The 16,793-nt window shown below is 57.4% G+C and overlaps 1 protein-coding gene across 4 annotated transcripts in view; it reads right to left on the reverse strand.

Annotated features, from left to right (window-relative positions):
• Positions 1 to 16,793, reverse strand: part of LINGO1 (leucine rich repeat and Ig domain containing 1) — a 190,475-nt gene continuing 173,682 nt past the window's right edge. For all 4 annotated transcript variants that reach the window (XM_045070636.1, XM_045070637.1, XM_045070635.1 and 1 more), the window contains one exon: positions 1 to 2,943. In XM_045070636.1, coding sequence (XP_044926571.1) covers positions 1,087 to 2,931 — 1,845 coding nt within the window. In that variant the 5' untranslated portion in view covers positions 2,932 to 2,943 and the 3' untranslated portion in view covers positions 1 to 1,086. The remainder of the gene's footprint in view (positions 2,944 to 16,793) is intronic.

Here is a 16,793-nt window from a genome sequence, read left to right on the forward strand (position 1 = left end):
AACAGTCACCCACACATGTGCACAGCGCTTTACAGGTTACAAAGTGTTTCACATACATCATCTCATCAATTCCTCACAACAGCCCTGTGAGGTAGGCAGGGCGGGGAGTCACGTTTTCCATTTGTACAATGTGGAGACTGAGGCCCAGAGAGGGTCAGCAACCTGTCTGAAGCCACACAGTAGGTCAGCGGCAGAGCTGGGACCAGAGGTTAGGCCTCAGTCCTGCCTCCAGCCCCTGGCTCTCTCCACCGACTATGCTGTCCTCCAGGAGGACCCCAGCCCCTGTCCAGAGTCTCAGCCACACACGAGCCAGGCCCCCGACCCCTGGCAGTAGCACTTCCTGGCATCTTGGCCAACAGCCTCCACCCCCATCAGGCAGCCCTATCTCTCCTCCACCTGCTACCTGCAAATGGCCAGCCCAGAGCCAGCCCGCACCTGCCTCCCCTGCCTACTCCTGTCAGCTGCCCGGGCAGGTGGGGCCGGAGCCTCCTTTCCTGTTTTCCTGAGTGATCCCTCCCCATAGGGGAAGAGAAGAGAAAGGAGGAAGAGGAGGAGAAAGGGGGGGAGGAGGAGGAAGAGAAAAACAAGAAACTAAGTTGGAAGAGGGCCCTGGAGCAATCAGGACGTCAAAAGTTTGCATTCCGACTAGCTATAGGAAATAGTTTTTTTTCTCTTTTTATTATTTCAAGTTTTCATAAAAATCCATAATTATTGAAACCCAAGTTACAGAGGAAGTTCGTAACTTTTTTTTTTAATTGAATTATTGACTGTGCCACGTGTCGGTCTGTTGGCTTCCGACTCCAGTCTGTCAACGTGTGCCCCTGTGCAGGTGGGGTCCCCAGGCCTGGCCTGCGGAGGTCCTGGTAGGCAGAGGGCAAGTGGTGAGTGCCGGCGGAGGGGGCGGGGGCGGAGGAGGGGAGCCGCAGGGAACAGCGGGATGTGTGTGTGTGTGTGTGTGTGTGTGTGTGTGTGTGTGGAGGGCCTGGGCGGGGAGGGGAGGCGGGAAGGCCCAAGGAGCGAGCACAGCAGCCAGGCCCCTTCCCCTGCCCGGCCTGCCCCGGGGGTCCCTGCCCCCCTGCCCCATCCTCAGATCATCTTCATGTTGAACTTGCGGGGTGCATCAGCAGAGCTGATACCCGCGTCCGACTTGCGGGGCACGTACTCGATCTCGATGTTGTGCTTCGTGTTGCCCTTGCCCCGGCTCCAGAGGAACAGCAGCACCAGGCAGAAGAGGACGACGCCCAGGAAGGAGATGAAGCCCATGGTGGTGGCGATGATGAGGGTCTTGATGTCGAAGGGGAAAGGCACGGTGGCTCGGGTGCTGTTGGCCTCTCCCTCACCCGGCTGGTTGGAGATGAAAGCGAAGGTCTTGTTGGGCTGATGGGGCCAGTCGGGCGAGTAGCTGCGCACGTGCAGGTGGGCGGGCATGGAGTCGTTGCCCCCAGCGTTGGCTGCGATGCACAGGTATGTGCCGTTGTCCTGCACCTGGGCGTAGCGCACCTCCAGCGTGCCGTCGGGAAAGACGGTGAGCCGCCCGTTGCTCTTGGCCGAGACCAGGTGCTTGCGGGGCGACAGCCAGAGGATGGCAGGTGGCGGGTCACCATCCGCCCTGCACACAAACTGCACCGTGTGGCCCTCGTCCACGAACACCTGCTGGGCTTTGCGGTCCCGGATGCGGGCGCGGCGGCAGGTGAAGTAGTTGGGCAGAAGCACGTCAGGGAAGTCCTTGAACTCCTTGCCCTGGACGAACTCGGGCGTGGCACACGTGGGCTGCTGCCGGTTGAAGTTGAGCCGCCAGCGGCGCCGGAAGACCCACAGCAGCCGACAGTCACAGGCCAGCGGGTTGGAGTCCAGGATGAGCGTCTCCAGGTTACCCACCGAGTGGAAGGCCGACTCCTCCAGAGTCGTCAGCTGGTTGCCCGAGACGTTGAGCACACGCAGATAGTTGAGGCCGCGGAAGGCATAGGGCTCCACGACGGCCAGCTGCCCACCCACCAGCTGGAGCTCCTGCAGCCGCAGCAGCTCATGCAACATGGAGCCCTCGATGGCGCTGATGGGGTTGTAGGAGAGGTTGAGGAAGCGGAGATAGACCAGGTGGCGCACAGCCAGGTAGGGCACGGAGGTCAGGTTGCAGTGCGTGATGGACAGGGAGGTCAGGTTGAGGCCATAGAGGCAGTTGGGGGTCATGGTGTCCAGGTAGGGCCAGTGCGAGATCTCTAAGACCTTGAGCCGGTACAGCCTCTTGAAGGAGTAGTCCCGGATGGCATTGATGCTGAGATGCCGGAGCCGGAGGACAATGAGACTGTGCAGGTGTGACAGCGCCTCTGTGGGGATGGAGGTCAGGTTACACTTCTCCAGCGTCAGCCGCTCCAGGCTGTTGAGGCCGCTGAAGGCGCGGTGAGAGATGTAGACGAGGTCGTTGTCGCCCACCTCCAGCGACTTGAGGTTGTACAGGTCCTGGAACATGTAGTCCAGCAGGATGACGATCTTGTTCTCGCTGATGTCCAGCTTGGTCAGGTTGCTGAGGCCCGTGAACACGCCCAGCGGGATGAGCTTCAGCCGGTTGCTGCGCAGCCCCAGCGTCCGAAGGCTGAAGAGGTTGTTGAAGGCGCCGGGCTCCACGGCGCTCACGATGTTCTCGTTGAGCTCCAGCTCTTCCAGGTGCGGGAAGCTGGCGAACTCGTCCTGGTTGAGCGTCTTGATGCGGTTCTTGCCCAGGTCCAGCAGGCGGGTCTCGGTGGGGATGCCCTCGGGGACTGCCACGAAGCGTTTGCGGTGGCAGAGCACCGCGCGGTCCTGTGCCGAACACTCGCAGCGTGGCGGGCAGCCGGTGGCTGAGCCTGACAGCACTGAGCCCAGGACCAGCAGGAGGATGGGCTGCCAGCAGGCCAGGAGGGGGCTGGGCATGCTCCTCGCGCCCCCCGCCAGCATCCTCTCGCTCACCTGCAGCCAGGAGCAAGCACAGGACAGAGGGCATGGTTAGAGGATGGTGTTTGGGCCAGCCCCGAGCTGGGCCCTCCTGCCCTGTTTGGGGGGGAGGGGTCCCTGCCACAGGGCACGGGGGGCATTGCCTGGGACCCCACGGTGAGGTCCAGATGCCTGGGCCAGAGAGCCTCCCACCACCCCATGCTGCGTCCTCCGTGCAACTTACCCTGCCCAGAGCCCTCCCGGAGGAACTCCCCAGGATTACTGGGATTGGGGTGGGAGTGCATGGAAGGGGCGTGGTCGTCTCAGAGGAGCCTGGTATGGGCACTCCAGGCGGTGTCCACCTCCTTTATATTTTATGTCTCGCAGGCAGGCACCCCGTACCCAGCCGCACACCCTGAGCCTCAGCTTCCCCTGGTGCTCATCAGGGATAAAGCCAGACCTGCTGAGTTGCCCTCAGGGCTCACACAGGGAATCAAAGGGGCTCAAAGGCTGAAGCCTCTGGGAACAGCCTGCGGAGGAGCGGAGGAGCGGAGGAGCGTGTCTGGTCCCCGGCCTGCCAGGCCAGGGCTCCAGAAGCTGCTGGGGGCCACCCTCAGCCTGAACTTCCCCAAGCCCCGACACCTCGGAACCTCGGAACCCTCCTTGCCCGCACTGCAGCTAAGCCCCCAGCCCAAGAGCCCCGGGATATCAGCAAACCCAGTTTGTCATGAATCTGCTCCCCAGTGGGCTTTCCACACGGAAAGTCCCAGAATGCTGGAATTCTGCCCTGACGCCTTGCTGTGGAGTCTCTCTGACTCTCCGCTTCCTCCAGGTCTGCCGTGACCCACCCAGACTCCTGAGCCCAGGGCTCAGGGCCCAGTGAATGAGTGCTCCTGGTCTTGGCCCCTGCAGTTGTTTCTTCCCCTGCCTGTTGAAACCCCATCTTCACAGTCTGATTTAATGACCACTGCTCCAAGAAAATTTTTCTGACCGTTCCATGGGAGATGCGGGGAGATGAAGGACCACCAGACCTTGTCTCTCAGGATCTCGCTCCTCCTAGAGCCAGGGTTCTGGGCAGCTGCTGGTCTGAGGTGGGGGCCGTCAGGGCCCACCACGGGCCCCCGCAGGCTGGCAGCTGGAGACCCAGTCCCCACTGAGGCACTGACGATGCAAGGCTTGTTACAGCTGGGCCCTGAGAAACATGCAGGGTTTGGGTTCCCGTGACAAGGCTAATGGCACCAGGAGAGGGGCCTGGCTTGAGCACAGGCTACAGGAGGAGTAGGCAAGAGGTGTGCAGGAGCTAGCCCCTCCATGACTCTCTGCCAGCCGCCCTGAGAGGTGACTTGTTCCCATTTACGCCCAGACTACCGCCCCATCTCCTCTGTCCCTCCTCCATTCCACTGCCTGGGAAACTGCCCCAGCAGGGCAAGGAGGGGGCTAGGAGGGCGAGTGTGGACTTCTCCAAACTCCTGAGGGTGGGCCAGATGGTTTTAAGGGGCTGAACCAGAGCCCAACGATGGCTGCCTGTTCACATACTCCACTCGCATGGTGCCCGGGGGCGTTCTGTGCAGGAAGGGGAAGCCTAGGTGGGGAGGGTTCCCACATCTCTCCCTTAGCTCTCCCAGTCCCCCTTCTACACTGGTACAGAGCACCTGCTCTCAAGGTCACAGGTCTTATCACTCAGCACCCCTTCAGGCAACGGGGGCTCAAAGAGCTTGTGGCTCCAGCCTGCAGAGGGGGGTGGATGTGGGACCAGAGTTCTGCTCTGTGAGACAAGCCACACACCTTCCAGGGCTCCAGCAGTCTCTCCCAGGACTGACAGGTGCTCCCTGGTTGGTGACAGACTAAGTGACTGATTAACCAGAGGGGGACCTGGGTGTCACTGACACGTTATGGAATCTTAGAGGTTTTGTTATCCCCAGCGGCTTTGTCCACAGCCCCTGCCTCTCTCTCATCCTCTCTCTAGACTCTGGTTCGTCCTCCCCCACCCCACTCCCACCAGGCCATTTTCCACAGTCACACACGCTCCAGTGACCCACCAGAAAAGCAAACATCCTGACAGGCGATCAATAAGTAATTGGGCCGGCAGCTGGGGCCGGCGCGGGTGTGAGGCTGGGGTGTGAGGCTGGGGACCTGGAGAGCTAAACAGGACTTGGGGCGCCCAGCTCAGAGCTGGGCTGGTGGGCAAGGTGGGGGTTGCTGGAGAGGGGGCCGGGGACGGAGAGCGGGGGTGGCCAGGGTACAGCTCACCTGAGATGTTGGGAAACCCTCACACACACACCAGAATGAGGCTTTCAAAGCCACCACCACCTTGCCTCACCAGACCCCCATCTGTATCTCCTACCAGCCTGCCTATTACATGTACCCACCCAGGTGTCCCTACCCGCCTTATCCTTCTGGAGACCTTTTCCAGCCTCCTGGCCCAGTGGCCTTTGTGACCTCCTTTCCCAAAGGCCACCTCCTCCATGAAGCCATCCGTAACCTACACAGTCAGAACTCATCTTTCTTCTGGAACAGCGAAGCATCTTACACTTACTAGTAGAGATATTTTGCGACTCCTGTACAGCACATGCCTGTAAAAATCACTTGAGCCAACTGACAGAAAATATTAGGTCATAAGTCGATAAAAAGATAAGGCAGGCCAGTAAGGGAAGACTACCACCCAGTCCGGCGTAATGACAAAAGGGGTGAGCTTCCTGACAACCTGAATGAAGAGGGAAATATGTTCCAAAGCCTCAGCACTTGCCACTGCACCTGTGTGTTCGATGCTGGGTCAGTCATGGCAGCTCCTGCCTCACAGAACAGCCCCCCGTGATGTTCTTGGACAGACAGAGCATACACAGGAGTTTTCTGCAGGGGTTGAGGGACCTCTGAGTGAGCAGTGAGAGACCTGGGGAATTCAAACCTGTTGATGGAAAAGCTGACTGGCATGGCCTCGCCTGGCTGCCCTCCGCCCCCCACCTCACCCTGACCCCCTGCAGAACAAAAGGCAATGCACCCCAGGACAAACACAGCTTGAGGAGGGCATGGCCTGCAGACTGCCTCACCCCTCATCTTTTACATGTGGCTTTCCTGAAAGGAGGGGAAACTGAGGCCTGGAGAGTTTAAGAGGCCTGCCCAAGCCGGCACAGCAGGAGCACCACACACAGGCTGAGTCTCCCAGTCTAACCATCCCCCACCATGGGGTCCCTGTCATCTAGGGGCGGTGCCAGGGTTGTGTCTGCGGGGGACACCAGAGCTGCTGAGCGGGCAATGAGCTGTTCCTGCCTTCCCAGCACCGTGAATCCTGCTGGCTATTCCTGCAACTGCAAAGGATAAGTGTTTTATGCACTTTAATCAGCGTTTTGTTTCGAATCCCTGCCCCCTGAAGGGCTTTCCACAAGGGCAAGAGTTTAAAAATTGGACCAATAAATACAAAGGGAATAAACATCAAAGGCAGGCAGGTGGGCAGGCAGAGGGAGATCCATGCCCGGGACACAGTGTTCAGACCCCATGGCAGCCTGGGTCCTCCCAGTGCCCGAATGGCGCAGGAGGCTGTGCGGTCAGACCTGCGTGCAGAGGGCCGCCTCCACCACCACACTCTCACTCCTGTGCCAGGCCCTAGCTGCTTGGTTCCGTTGCTCCCCACACCGGCCACACTGCTGTGTGACCTCAGGCAAGGCCTGCCCTCTCTGGTCTTCTTCCTCCAATGTGCGATGAGGGGTGGATTCCAGGCCCCCTGAGAGAGCCCACAGCAGAAGTTGACTTCCTCCAGCTAGAAACTCAACATTCTCAAACCTGGTTAGGGGTGAAGAGGAGCGGGGTCTAGGGCTCCAAACTGTAGCTCCACTGGGGCTGGAAGGATCTATGAGAAAGACCTCACCATGGGCTGTGCCCTGTGGGGCTCAGGATGAGACAGGTGGCCGATGGGGACAGAAGGGACAGGGTATCCCCTGTGAGTGGACTTAGGGCGGGAGGCCAGGGGTCACTCCGTCTCAAAAGAGGTATTTATTTTTTAACCATTTACACATGAGAACCCAGGCTTCCAAAAGGGAATTCATTTGCCTTCAGCCCAGGCACAAAATTAGAGGGGCAGCAGAGCTCCATTCCTCCTGGTCAGCTTGCATGCTTCGAGAGCTCCCAGCTGTGAATCCTTGTGGACACATGGTTGGCCAGCGGGGAGCATCAGGGCAGTGGGTGAGGGCCCAGAGCCCAAGGCAGGTACCTGTCCTCGGATAAGCAGGCACCCTGCCTCCCCAAACCCCACAAAAGCCTTTCCTCAACTGCATGTGTTAGACACACTAAATTTTTCCTCTAGTGCCTGCCGCCACGGTCTCTGCTAGTGTCTCACCTAGTTCGGGTGCAGCACGAAGGGTTAGTTATTTTAGGTTTACAGTATCGATATTTCATGGTGTTCCCACTCAGCATTCCGCAGGGAGCACAGGGCTCCCCAGCACACACAGGCATGGGGTCCTGGGCAGGGAGGCACCCGCTGCCATGGGTAGGGGCCCAGGGACTCTGGGGGGTAGCCCAGCTGTGGGACCTGAATGCCTGCAGTAGGCTGTTGCCCCATGTGGAAATGAGGCGTGCACCATCACGCCCTGTCTTGTCGGGCTCCCTGTCTGCAGCAGGGGAGAGTGAGGAGGGATGGCTGGCTTGAGGAGGGGGCCGAGGGGGTCTGCCTGCAGCCCTATCCAGCTCTGCCCACCCCCACCCCCGAAATAAGCTGGAGAGAGGAGGGTTGACAGAAATAGAGAAGAAAAGATACACAGCGGCGGGGGGTGGGGGCGGGCACACAGGAAAGAAAAAAAGGGAGGAGGAGAGAGGCAGAGAAGGTACCCGGGGCAGCAGGCCCATAGGGGCGGCCCAGGTTGGGAGGCAGGGGGCAGAGAGGGAGTGAGCTTGGCCCGCAGACTCAAGTACCCACCATAGGGCCTGTTACCACATCCTGGCCTGAACCCATCCCATCCAGGAGGGCTGATTGCTCAGGAAGGGGAAGGCACTCCTGCAAGGTGACCAGGGAACAGGCAGAGTCCTCGTGACTTGCCCTGTCCCCAAGTCTCCACCTGCCTACCTGAGGTCCTTTCTTGGCCTTCAGTTCCAGGACATGGCGCCCCCCTCCCCCCCACCCCGGGATCCCTTTCCTGAAATGAAGTGTGTCAGTGGCAGGGAGCGGGGTGGATGTGGGGATGGAGTGAGGTCTGCCTCCTAGGAAGCCCTCTACAGTCACCCCAGGTCAGGGCCTTTCTCCCGCAGTGCCAGCTGGCTGCCCACCACAGGCCCAGAGACCTCCCACTCAGCTTGCAGAATCCAGCTCGAGAAGGGATCACCCCTCTGAATGCCCCCTCTGGATCTCTGAGGGGATCTGCTGTGTTTGCCTTGCTCCCTTGTCCCCGTCGGGGGTTTCACAGTTCCTGGGGCCTCCCCTTTGTGTCTCCCAAATTAGGAGCCCCCAGAGGAGGGCTGGGGCTGATGGAACCATGCCCATCTTCAAAGGGGCAGGAAAGCCAGTCAAACCAAGGTTGGGCAGCTCCTGAGAACAGCCCCTCCTAGGCTAGGCTCTTCAGAGAGCTTCCTGGAGGAGGAGGAGGCGTCCCCTGAGCTCAGGCTCCACAGGCCAAGAAGAGAAGGGGGGGGCATTGTTGAGGGACGGAATGGTGCAAACTAAGGTGTGTGCGTGGGGGTGGGGCGGGGTGGGAGCATCCAGGGACTTCTAATTGCTTCTCTTCAAATCCTGACCAGTTGGGGCTCCTTCTAAAGCTACTCCATTCTGGCTTTCCAGGGCTAATCCCTGCTGAGGTGTGAATGGCTGATAATGGTTGCAGGCGTGAACTGCTAATGGGGCAAACTCAGTCCCAGGCCAGCCTAATTGGGCCGGGGTTGCCTCCTGGCACAGGGAATGTGGGAGGGCAGAGAATCCTGAAAGGAAGGGTCGGGTGCTCTGGCTGGGCTCCCGCCAGAGAAATCCAGCCTGTATGGCCAGCGGGCGACAGCAGAGCAGCCTCGGCAGCCTCCGTCTGTCTCCTCCCCGGCTGCTCGGCCTGCCTTGGCCTGTCCTCTCCCTTGTCCTCTTCCTTCAGCTGCACACCCACCCCTCCCCCCACCGCCCCACGGACGGGGACAAAAAAAATCAACCTGGAAGAAAATTGAGGTCATGTCCTTTGTCGTGTATAATTCTTTATTTTCCTCTTGCTCTTGGTTCTGGCAGAGTTCTTGGGGCCCTCAGGGCATGTGTGTGTGTGTGTGTGTGTGTGTGTGTGTGTGTGTACATGCGTGTGTGCTGCGCGCACAGGGGAGGGTGGCCCTTGTGGGTGTATGGGTCTGCTGTCCCTCCTCTCACCATTCCACTGGCCCAGAGCCTCCATCGTGCTTGGAAACTCAAGCTTCTTTCCATAGTGCTCAGCTGGGCTCTTGGCCGCACCAGGTTCGAGGTTGCTGGCTGGGCCCGGTGTGACTACCTGCCCGCTCACTGGGCAGCTGCCCCTATGGGGTCCTGGGCAAGCACCCACCCCTTGCCTCTGAGGGTGGGATGCCCCTACCCTCCCCACAGCCCACTCCACGGGAGCACAGCTGCTCTCAGGAACTGCCGGCCTTCCGGCCAGCCCACAGCTCCAAGCCATTTTCAGGATAAATTATGAATTTTAATTGTCAAAGCATCTTAGTGTTTAAAGGCTTCTATATATAGGCTCTGGCCTCCAGGAGTGGCCAGCTTGGTAAGGCTGGGTAGGGCAAGGCCCAGAGGAAGCCACATCTCAGGGAGCAAAGGGCACTGGGCCCACAGGTCCCACGCCAAGGCTCCAGTTAGGGCTCACTGCACACCTGCCCTGCTATGTGACCTTGGGTGAACCCTGGACCACTCTGGGCCCTGATGGCCCCTCCACAGTCTTGTTCTGAGGGAAGAGCCCAGCTGGGAAGCTAGGAGCTGTCCTGGGAAGGGTGGAAGGGAGCCACCGGTTCTAGGAAAGTTCCTAATTGTCTGTGCTGAGCCCACCCGAGGAGAAAGCATCCCTCCTTGGCTTGGAGCTGTCCCAGAATTGAGGAGGGCTAGGCAAGCACCCATACGGTGACCTGAGGAGGCTCAAGGAAAACCCATGTCCCTACCCACTACCTCTCCTTTCCCACCTTTCCCGGGCTCCTAAACACCACCCCAGGCTCACAGGGGCAAGAAGAAACCGCTGAAGGTCTCTGGCTTCATCTGACACCCAGGCCATCTTGGGAGGTGCCTGGCAGATCCCCTCTTCCCTTCCTGGCTGGCCCAGTCCTCAGGGTTCCTCTGTCTTGGGAACAGCTTAGGTAGGCCCATCTCAGGCTTTGGAGGCGGGGACACCAGCCAACCCCCACCCTGGTAGGCCATCAGCCTTGAGCCTGAAAGAAGAGGAGCTCATGGCCTCAGAGGCCCAGGGCAGGGAGCAGGCAGCGGTGAAACCAGCAGGGGCGCTGGAAGGCCCGAGACTTGATCAACAGGATGAAGACAAGAGCCTTTCATGTGCCAGGCATGATTCTGAGCAGTTTACATACAAAACTTTATCTCTCCCACCATAGCGTGTGGAGGTAGGTTGTGTCATTATTTCCATTTTGCAGATAGAAAATAGAGAAGCACAAAACGAAAAAGGTTCTGTAAGTTGCTCAATCAAGGTCACAAAGAGGTTCTGTAACTTGCTCAAGGTCACATGGCGAGTAGGCTATGAACTCAAACATGAGCTTCTTTCCTCTTCACAACAATCTTATTAGGTTGGTACTATGATCCCCGTTTTACAGATGAAAAAACGGAGGCACAGAGAGGTAGGGCAGCCTGCCATGAATCACACAGTGATGGATCGCAGGATGGGACAGGACTTGGCGGCTTAACCTGAGGCTGTCTGACCGCTCCTGCAGACTATGCTGCCTTTCTCTGATTCAGTTTCAAGGGCCTGCTGAGCTGTAGGACTGTGTGGGCAAGTGGCTTCCTGTCTCAAGCTCAAAACTCCTCAGGGAAGGGGAGGCCAGTGCCCTCTAGGGGCTGGGGGCAGAGAGTTCAAAGAGAAGGAAGGAAAGAGATATTGGGATCGAACACACAGAGTGCTTTGGGAATGACCCCAGCAACCCTCACCATGTACCTACTTTGTGGATGAGGACACTGAGGCTCAAGACACTAGTTTACCTCCCCACAGTCCCCGAGATCGTCTCACTCCAGAGGCCAGGTAACCCTAGAGACACCCCCCCACACACAAGTGAGGGAATTGAGGCCTGAGAGCATCAGGGACTTGTCCTAGGTCCAATGGCATCTCAGGGCCACGGCCTCAGAAGAACCCAGCCTCCACCCCTCTTCTCTCCCCAGCGTAGCGCCAGGACCCCGCGGTGGGGGTAGATCAGGGTCAAGAGAAGCTTTGCATTACTAATGCCTCAAAAAGGTGAAAAGATTAAAAAACCACCCCCAGTACATCCCAAACCAAGGTCCAGTGAGGTTTTTTTTAGAGCATGGGCAAGCTATAAATAAAAATGCCTTTCTACCACCACTGACTATTCAAAGTGCTCTCTGCTCCAGTGAATCTTGGCCAACCCCTCACCAAAACCCATTTTTCCAACCTGTACACCGAGATCAAACCAAGAGGCAGCGAGCCTCTCTGCTCAGATGGGGCTGGGGAGTGCTCTGTTCTGCTCAGGAACCGAGGACCCCTTCGCCCGGCTGGATGCTCATGAGAAGCCCAGGCTTGGGCATAGGCAAACCTCTAAGAGGTGTCCCAAGGCATAGAGGGCAAAGAGCCTGGTGCAGCCCAAGAGGGTGGCATCAAAATGCACGGGAGGCCCAATTCAGCTCAGTGTGAGGACTCAAATGGAAGACCAGACAGCCCAGGATGGAAGACCTGGCTACGTAGCAGTGGGTGAGTAGTGTGCCCCAAGACAAAAGCAACCCGAGACACCAACGGGAAAGCCCTCTTCTCCCATACGCACCTCAGCAGCCCCTCTCAGCTCTGAGACACCCCCATCTCACACCCACGTAAAGGGACTTGAGATGGCCACTCCCCCACCCCCCCAAGCTCCGTCTACAGCCCTCCTGGGGCTGGGTCAGGCAAAGGAAGCCTGCAGGCCCACGGGCCCCGCCCCCTCCCAAAGCCACAGGCAGGTTCTCTGTAGAGCGGAGCAGAGAGAGATTAATTCTCTGAAAGGGGGAAAAAATAGAAAAACACACACACACACCACACACCCTAATAACATGTAATAAGAGGTTGGAGACAAGGAACAATGCCCTGGTAATGTCACCCTGGCGGCAATCAATTTGGGTGTCACATGAAATAGGCATAATTATTCCGCCAGCCCTGTTGCTCTTCTCTAACCAGCTCCAGGGGCCCAGGTCCGGGAGGGGAGAGCGGCCCCAGAATCAATCCTTGGGGCACCAGGCTGACGGAGGGAGCGGCTCCAAATCACCTCACCAGCACTGAGCTTCTCGGCCTCTGTGAGGACTCAGGGGGCTTGAGGGCCCCCTGAGGGGAACTTGCTCAGCCATCCCCCTCACTCTCTCCGTGGGCAAGAGCAATCAGGGAGGACTCCCCAAGGAGATGGGAATGAAGGAAGAACAAAGATACCTTTTTTCATCCAGATTTGGTTTCCAGCTCACCAAACTCTTATGAAGTACTCCCCAGTGCCTAACGCCAGGCCAGACCCCAGGGTGTGGAGAAAGGGTTTTCAGGGGGGACAATCACTCTCCCTCTGCCAAGCCAGGACTGCCCCTGCCCATCCTCGGGGTGAACACAGAACCCCCTGGGGTCCTGTGCAGGACTTAAGCTCTCTTTGCTCCTCCTTCACCGCCCCCCCGTTCCCTGGGGAGTCCTTCTGAGTGCCCTTACCCATCCCTGAGCCCAGAGCTTATAGAGACAGCAGCCCCACTAACTGGGGAACTCTGAGGGACAAAGGGGAAAATCGCTCCCTAAGCACCTGTTACACATTGGCTACAGACCATCTTGGCCCCCATTTTCTGAAAATGCACAGCAAGACCATAACGTAACACAGTTTTACTCTCAACCAATTGGTAAAAACCAAGATGGCTGACCACACCGAGCGCTGGCGAGGGTGGGGAGCACTGGGGACACTTTTTTCCAACTGCAGGGCATAAGTGGTCCAACTAATCTGGAAGACACGTCACCACATTTTCGAGAACAGCTGAATATACCCATGCCTTAGGGCCCAGCAATTCCGCTCCCAACCGTGTGCTCCAGAGACACTCTGCGTGCTCAGGAGACTGGACAAGGCAGCTCCCGGCAGCATTGTTTGTGAGAACCAAAAGGGGAACGACCCACAGAGAAGAACGATTAATCAATGGCGGTAGATTCAAATGGGGGCACATTACACACCAGTGCAAACAAATGAACTACATCTACCATTATTTGCAACAATATAGACGAAGCTTAGGAATATGAAGTGGGGGGGGGGGGCGCGGGGAAGCAAATTCCAGACGGCTGCATCCGGTTTCAGGCTCTTTTTCAAAGTTTGAAAGTAACCCAAACTGAACAATTCCTATATACTAAAATACATGGTTTTAAAAAGGCAAGGGAGGGGCGCCTGGGTGGCTCAGTGGGTTAAAGCCTCTGCCTTCAGCTCAGGTCATGATCCCAGGGTCCTGGGATTGAGCCCCACATCAGGCTCTCTGTTCAGCAGGGAGCCTGCTTCCTCCCCTCTTCTCTGCCTGCCTCTCTGCCTACTTGTGATCTCTGTCAAATAAATAAATAAATAAAAATCTTTTTAATAAAATAAAATAAAGAGGCAAGGGAATGCTAACTAGGTAATTAGGAGAGTGGCTGCCTCAGAGAAAGAGACCAAGGAATCAAGTGAGGAAGCCCATGGAAGATGGACACCATTGTTAGAGCCCTAGTGTTCGGCTTAGGAAGTAGTGTTGCTGTATTTGTAACAATTTATTATCCCTAATGCTAAATACATTAATCAGTTACCAGGTCATGCCCAGATGAGCGAGCCCTGAGCCCCAGGGGTCAGGCAGAAGGCATTCTAGATCAAGCTTATCAGCTGGGGACTTGGGACAAGTCATTCCACCTCTCTGGCTCTCTCCCTTTTCTCAGCTATAAACATCAAATCTCTGTACCAGCTACAGGGAAAAGACTGAGAACACATCACCGATATAAATTATGAATAGCTAGCATTTCTTGAGAGCTTACTGTGTACTAAGCACTGTTCTAAATGCTTTGCATATATAAGCATACTTAATCCTCCTGCTGGCCCTAGAGGTAAATACCCTTGCTAGCCTTACTTTATGGATAAGAAGACTGAGGCCTGGCAAGATTAAGAAATTCAGCAGAGGTGGAGCTGAGGTCTGAACCCAGGCATCTGGCTCCAGGGTCCACACTCAACAAGTTCACTATAAAGTGACATCAAATGAATCAAGTACACATGAGGAGGAGACTGTCATCAGCACGGCTCTCCTGGACCCACAGCACCCAAGGACATACATTCATTCATTCATTCACTCATTCATTCAACGCATAAACAAAGGTCAGTATCAAGAATGCCTCAGATGCATTTGGAAATGAACTTGCCTTACCATACTCTTTCTACAAAGAACCCTCCCAATTCTGGAATCCCCGGTTTTCTATGTGTCTGCAAAGTCTGCTACCACCTCAGGACCTACTCGTGTCTCTCTCTTTCTGGAGGACCTCTGGCGACCTCAACCTCCCCCAAATAAGTCCCACCCTTCTCTGAGTTCGGGTGGGCTACTAAGTGTACTGCCTGGGCGCCCTTGACGTCACCTAGCTCTGTCTAACCATACAGGTGGAGGACTTCATGTCCCTTCCAAGCAGTCCTTGCCACCAGCCAATAGCTGCTCCCTGGTACCTCCCAGTGTCTTCCCTATCCTGAGGGCTAAGCAGGGGGGCTCAGTGGGTGGGTATATGACTGCCCAGGGTTGAACATTCAAGGCAATCCATGGGAGCCCCAAGAGGGCATAGTCCAGGGCAAAACAGACAGGAGACCCTGCATCTGGAAGGCTCCATCTGTCCTCCGAGTGCCACACGGTGGACAGCAGGACCAAGAGACCCTGGCTAGCAGGCTAAGGCTCTGACTTTGAAATCACCATTGTCTGCTGCCTCCCCTCCCTCGCCTTTTACAAGCCCCACGGGACCAGCTGATACAGTGCCTCATTCCTCCATGGGACCCTGTTTAAATCACTATGGTGCCTCCCTTCTCCAAAGGAATGCACTCTCGGCCCCATTGTGATCCTCCAGCTGTTTGCTCCAATAGGCACCAGTAGACAGGACCAGATGAGCCATCCCTGCTACCTGTCTGGCTTTAGGCTGAACAAAGACACACACACACGAGAGGATTTGGGGTCTTTTTCGTTTGTTTTTTTGGTTGTGTGTGTGTGTGTGTCTGAAATTCTGAGTTTTAGAGAACAGTAACTAGTAAAGGGCAATGTGGGTGCTCAGAGGCAAGGGAGGGAGCGCTGACCACTAGAATCAAAGAGGACTACCGCAAGGGGCAGAGTAGTCTCTCTGCTTCCCTCCAGGCACACAGGGCCCTCTGCCCACAAGCCAAGATTCTTGGGTTTTGAACACACACCTATCCCCCAAAATCTGGCCCCTTGGAATGAGGACCTTCTCTAACTCCAGGCCCTGGGGGACATTGCAGCCTTGACCAAGCCCTATCTAAGGCCCATCTCAAAATTAAACTGGCAGGGGGACGGGACAGAGGCAGCAAGCACCGTCACAGGGGGCCTGTCCTCCCCTTTGCTAAGCACCCCTCCCATAGGGGCATCCGGGTGCTGCCAGGAGTCCCTACCTGGGTTCCAGGGAGTTCTTGGCCTCACCCCTCTGCCACGTTATCCTCTCCCTCCTGCCTCAGGCCGTGGGGAAAAAGCAGGCAAGCTGTCCCAGCAGACCAGGTCCCACACAAGGACAAAGGGTCTGGGAACTGGTGACCTTCTCTTCCCTCACCCATGCTCCTTGCTGGATGTGGGGAAGCCCCAGGCAGCAAAGCGGCAAAGCCTGGGGGCCCCAGGCTCACAGCTCCCTGGGCATGGGAGGCACCAGTGTAAGAGCTGTTGGCAGGGCTGAGCCCAGAGCCCTGAGCCAGGCTGGACATCGCACCCTCAGGCTGCCCAAGCCAAGCAGAGGAGGACTGAAGGTGGGCTGGGCTGGCCAGGAAGGGGCTCATCCAGATGGTACTGATCCCCATCTTAGGGCATTCCTGCACTCCCAGGGCACCTCCCACATGCCCCTTCTCCCCCACCCTGAGACCAGGACCTGGGAGAACAAAGGGGATGCCTCCAGCTTAACTAGAGCATAACCAGGGCTGCATGGGGCTGGGCTGGGACCCAGGGTAGGAACAGGGAGGGAAGAGCCCACCGGGCTTGGCCCCACCCCTCCCCAAACTGGAAGCCACCTGGAGGGAAACGTCTGGGGGGGGGGGTGCTCAGCCACCTCACAGAGGGTGGGGAGGGAGAACAGCACGCTTCTTCTTCACCTCCCTTTTCTCAGCTGGTTCCCACCTCCCACCGGCGGCCTAAGAATGAAAAGTGGGGCAGGAGGAGGTGAGAAACCCAAGCTGAAGACAGACAAAGGGAGGCCCCTAAAAGGTTCCTGAGTCCTCCATAACCCCAACTCCCTCCTCTGCACTCTCCCCACTTCCCATTTTCCTTTTCCTCCCTCTTGCTGGGCCCGAACAGGAAAGGGGCTGCTCCCTTTTAGGGGAGGGAGCTGCTGCCCAGGCTGGAGGCTGTGGAGAAAACTGGTCCCAAACCGGCATCCGCCAGCTAGCTGGTGCCTGCTGCTGGCCAGGGCTGCCTGGGGGGATCCCGGATCTGTGGAGAGGTGCAGCCACCCGCTGAGCCAGAGGCTTACCCTCCAGGATGAATAGTGCTCAGAACAGGAAGGGGCACGGGGAGGGGGGGCCAGCAAGACTGGGACCCTAGCAGGTGCTCCTCCACA

This window comes from Mustela putorius, unplaced genomic scaffold (genome assembly GCF_011764305.1).
Source record: "Mustela putorius furo isolate JIRA1106 unplaced genomic scaffold, ASM1176430v1.1 tig00003972_pilon_pilon_pilon, whole genome shotgun sequence".
Lineage (NCBI taxonomy): Eukaryota > Metazoa > Chordata > Mammalia > Carnivora > Mustelidae > Mustela > Mustela putorius.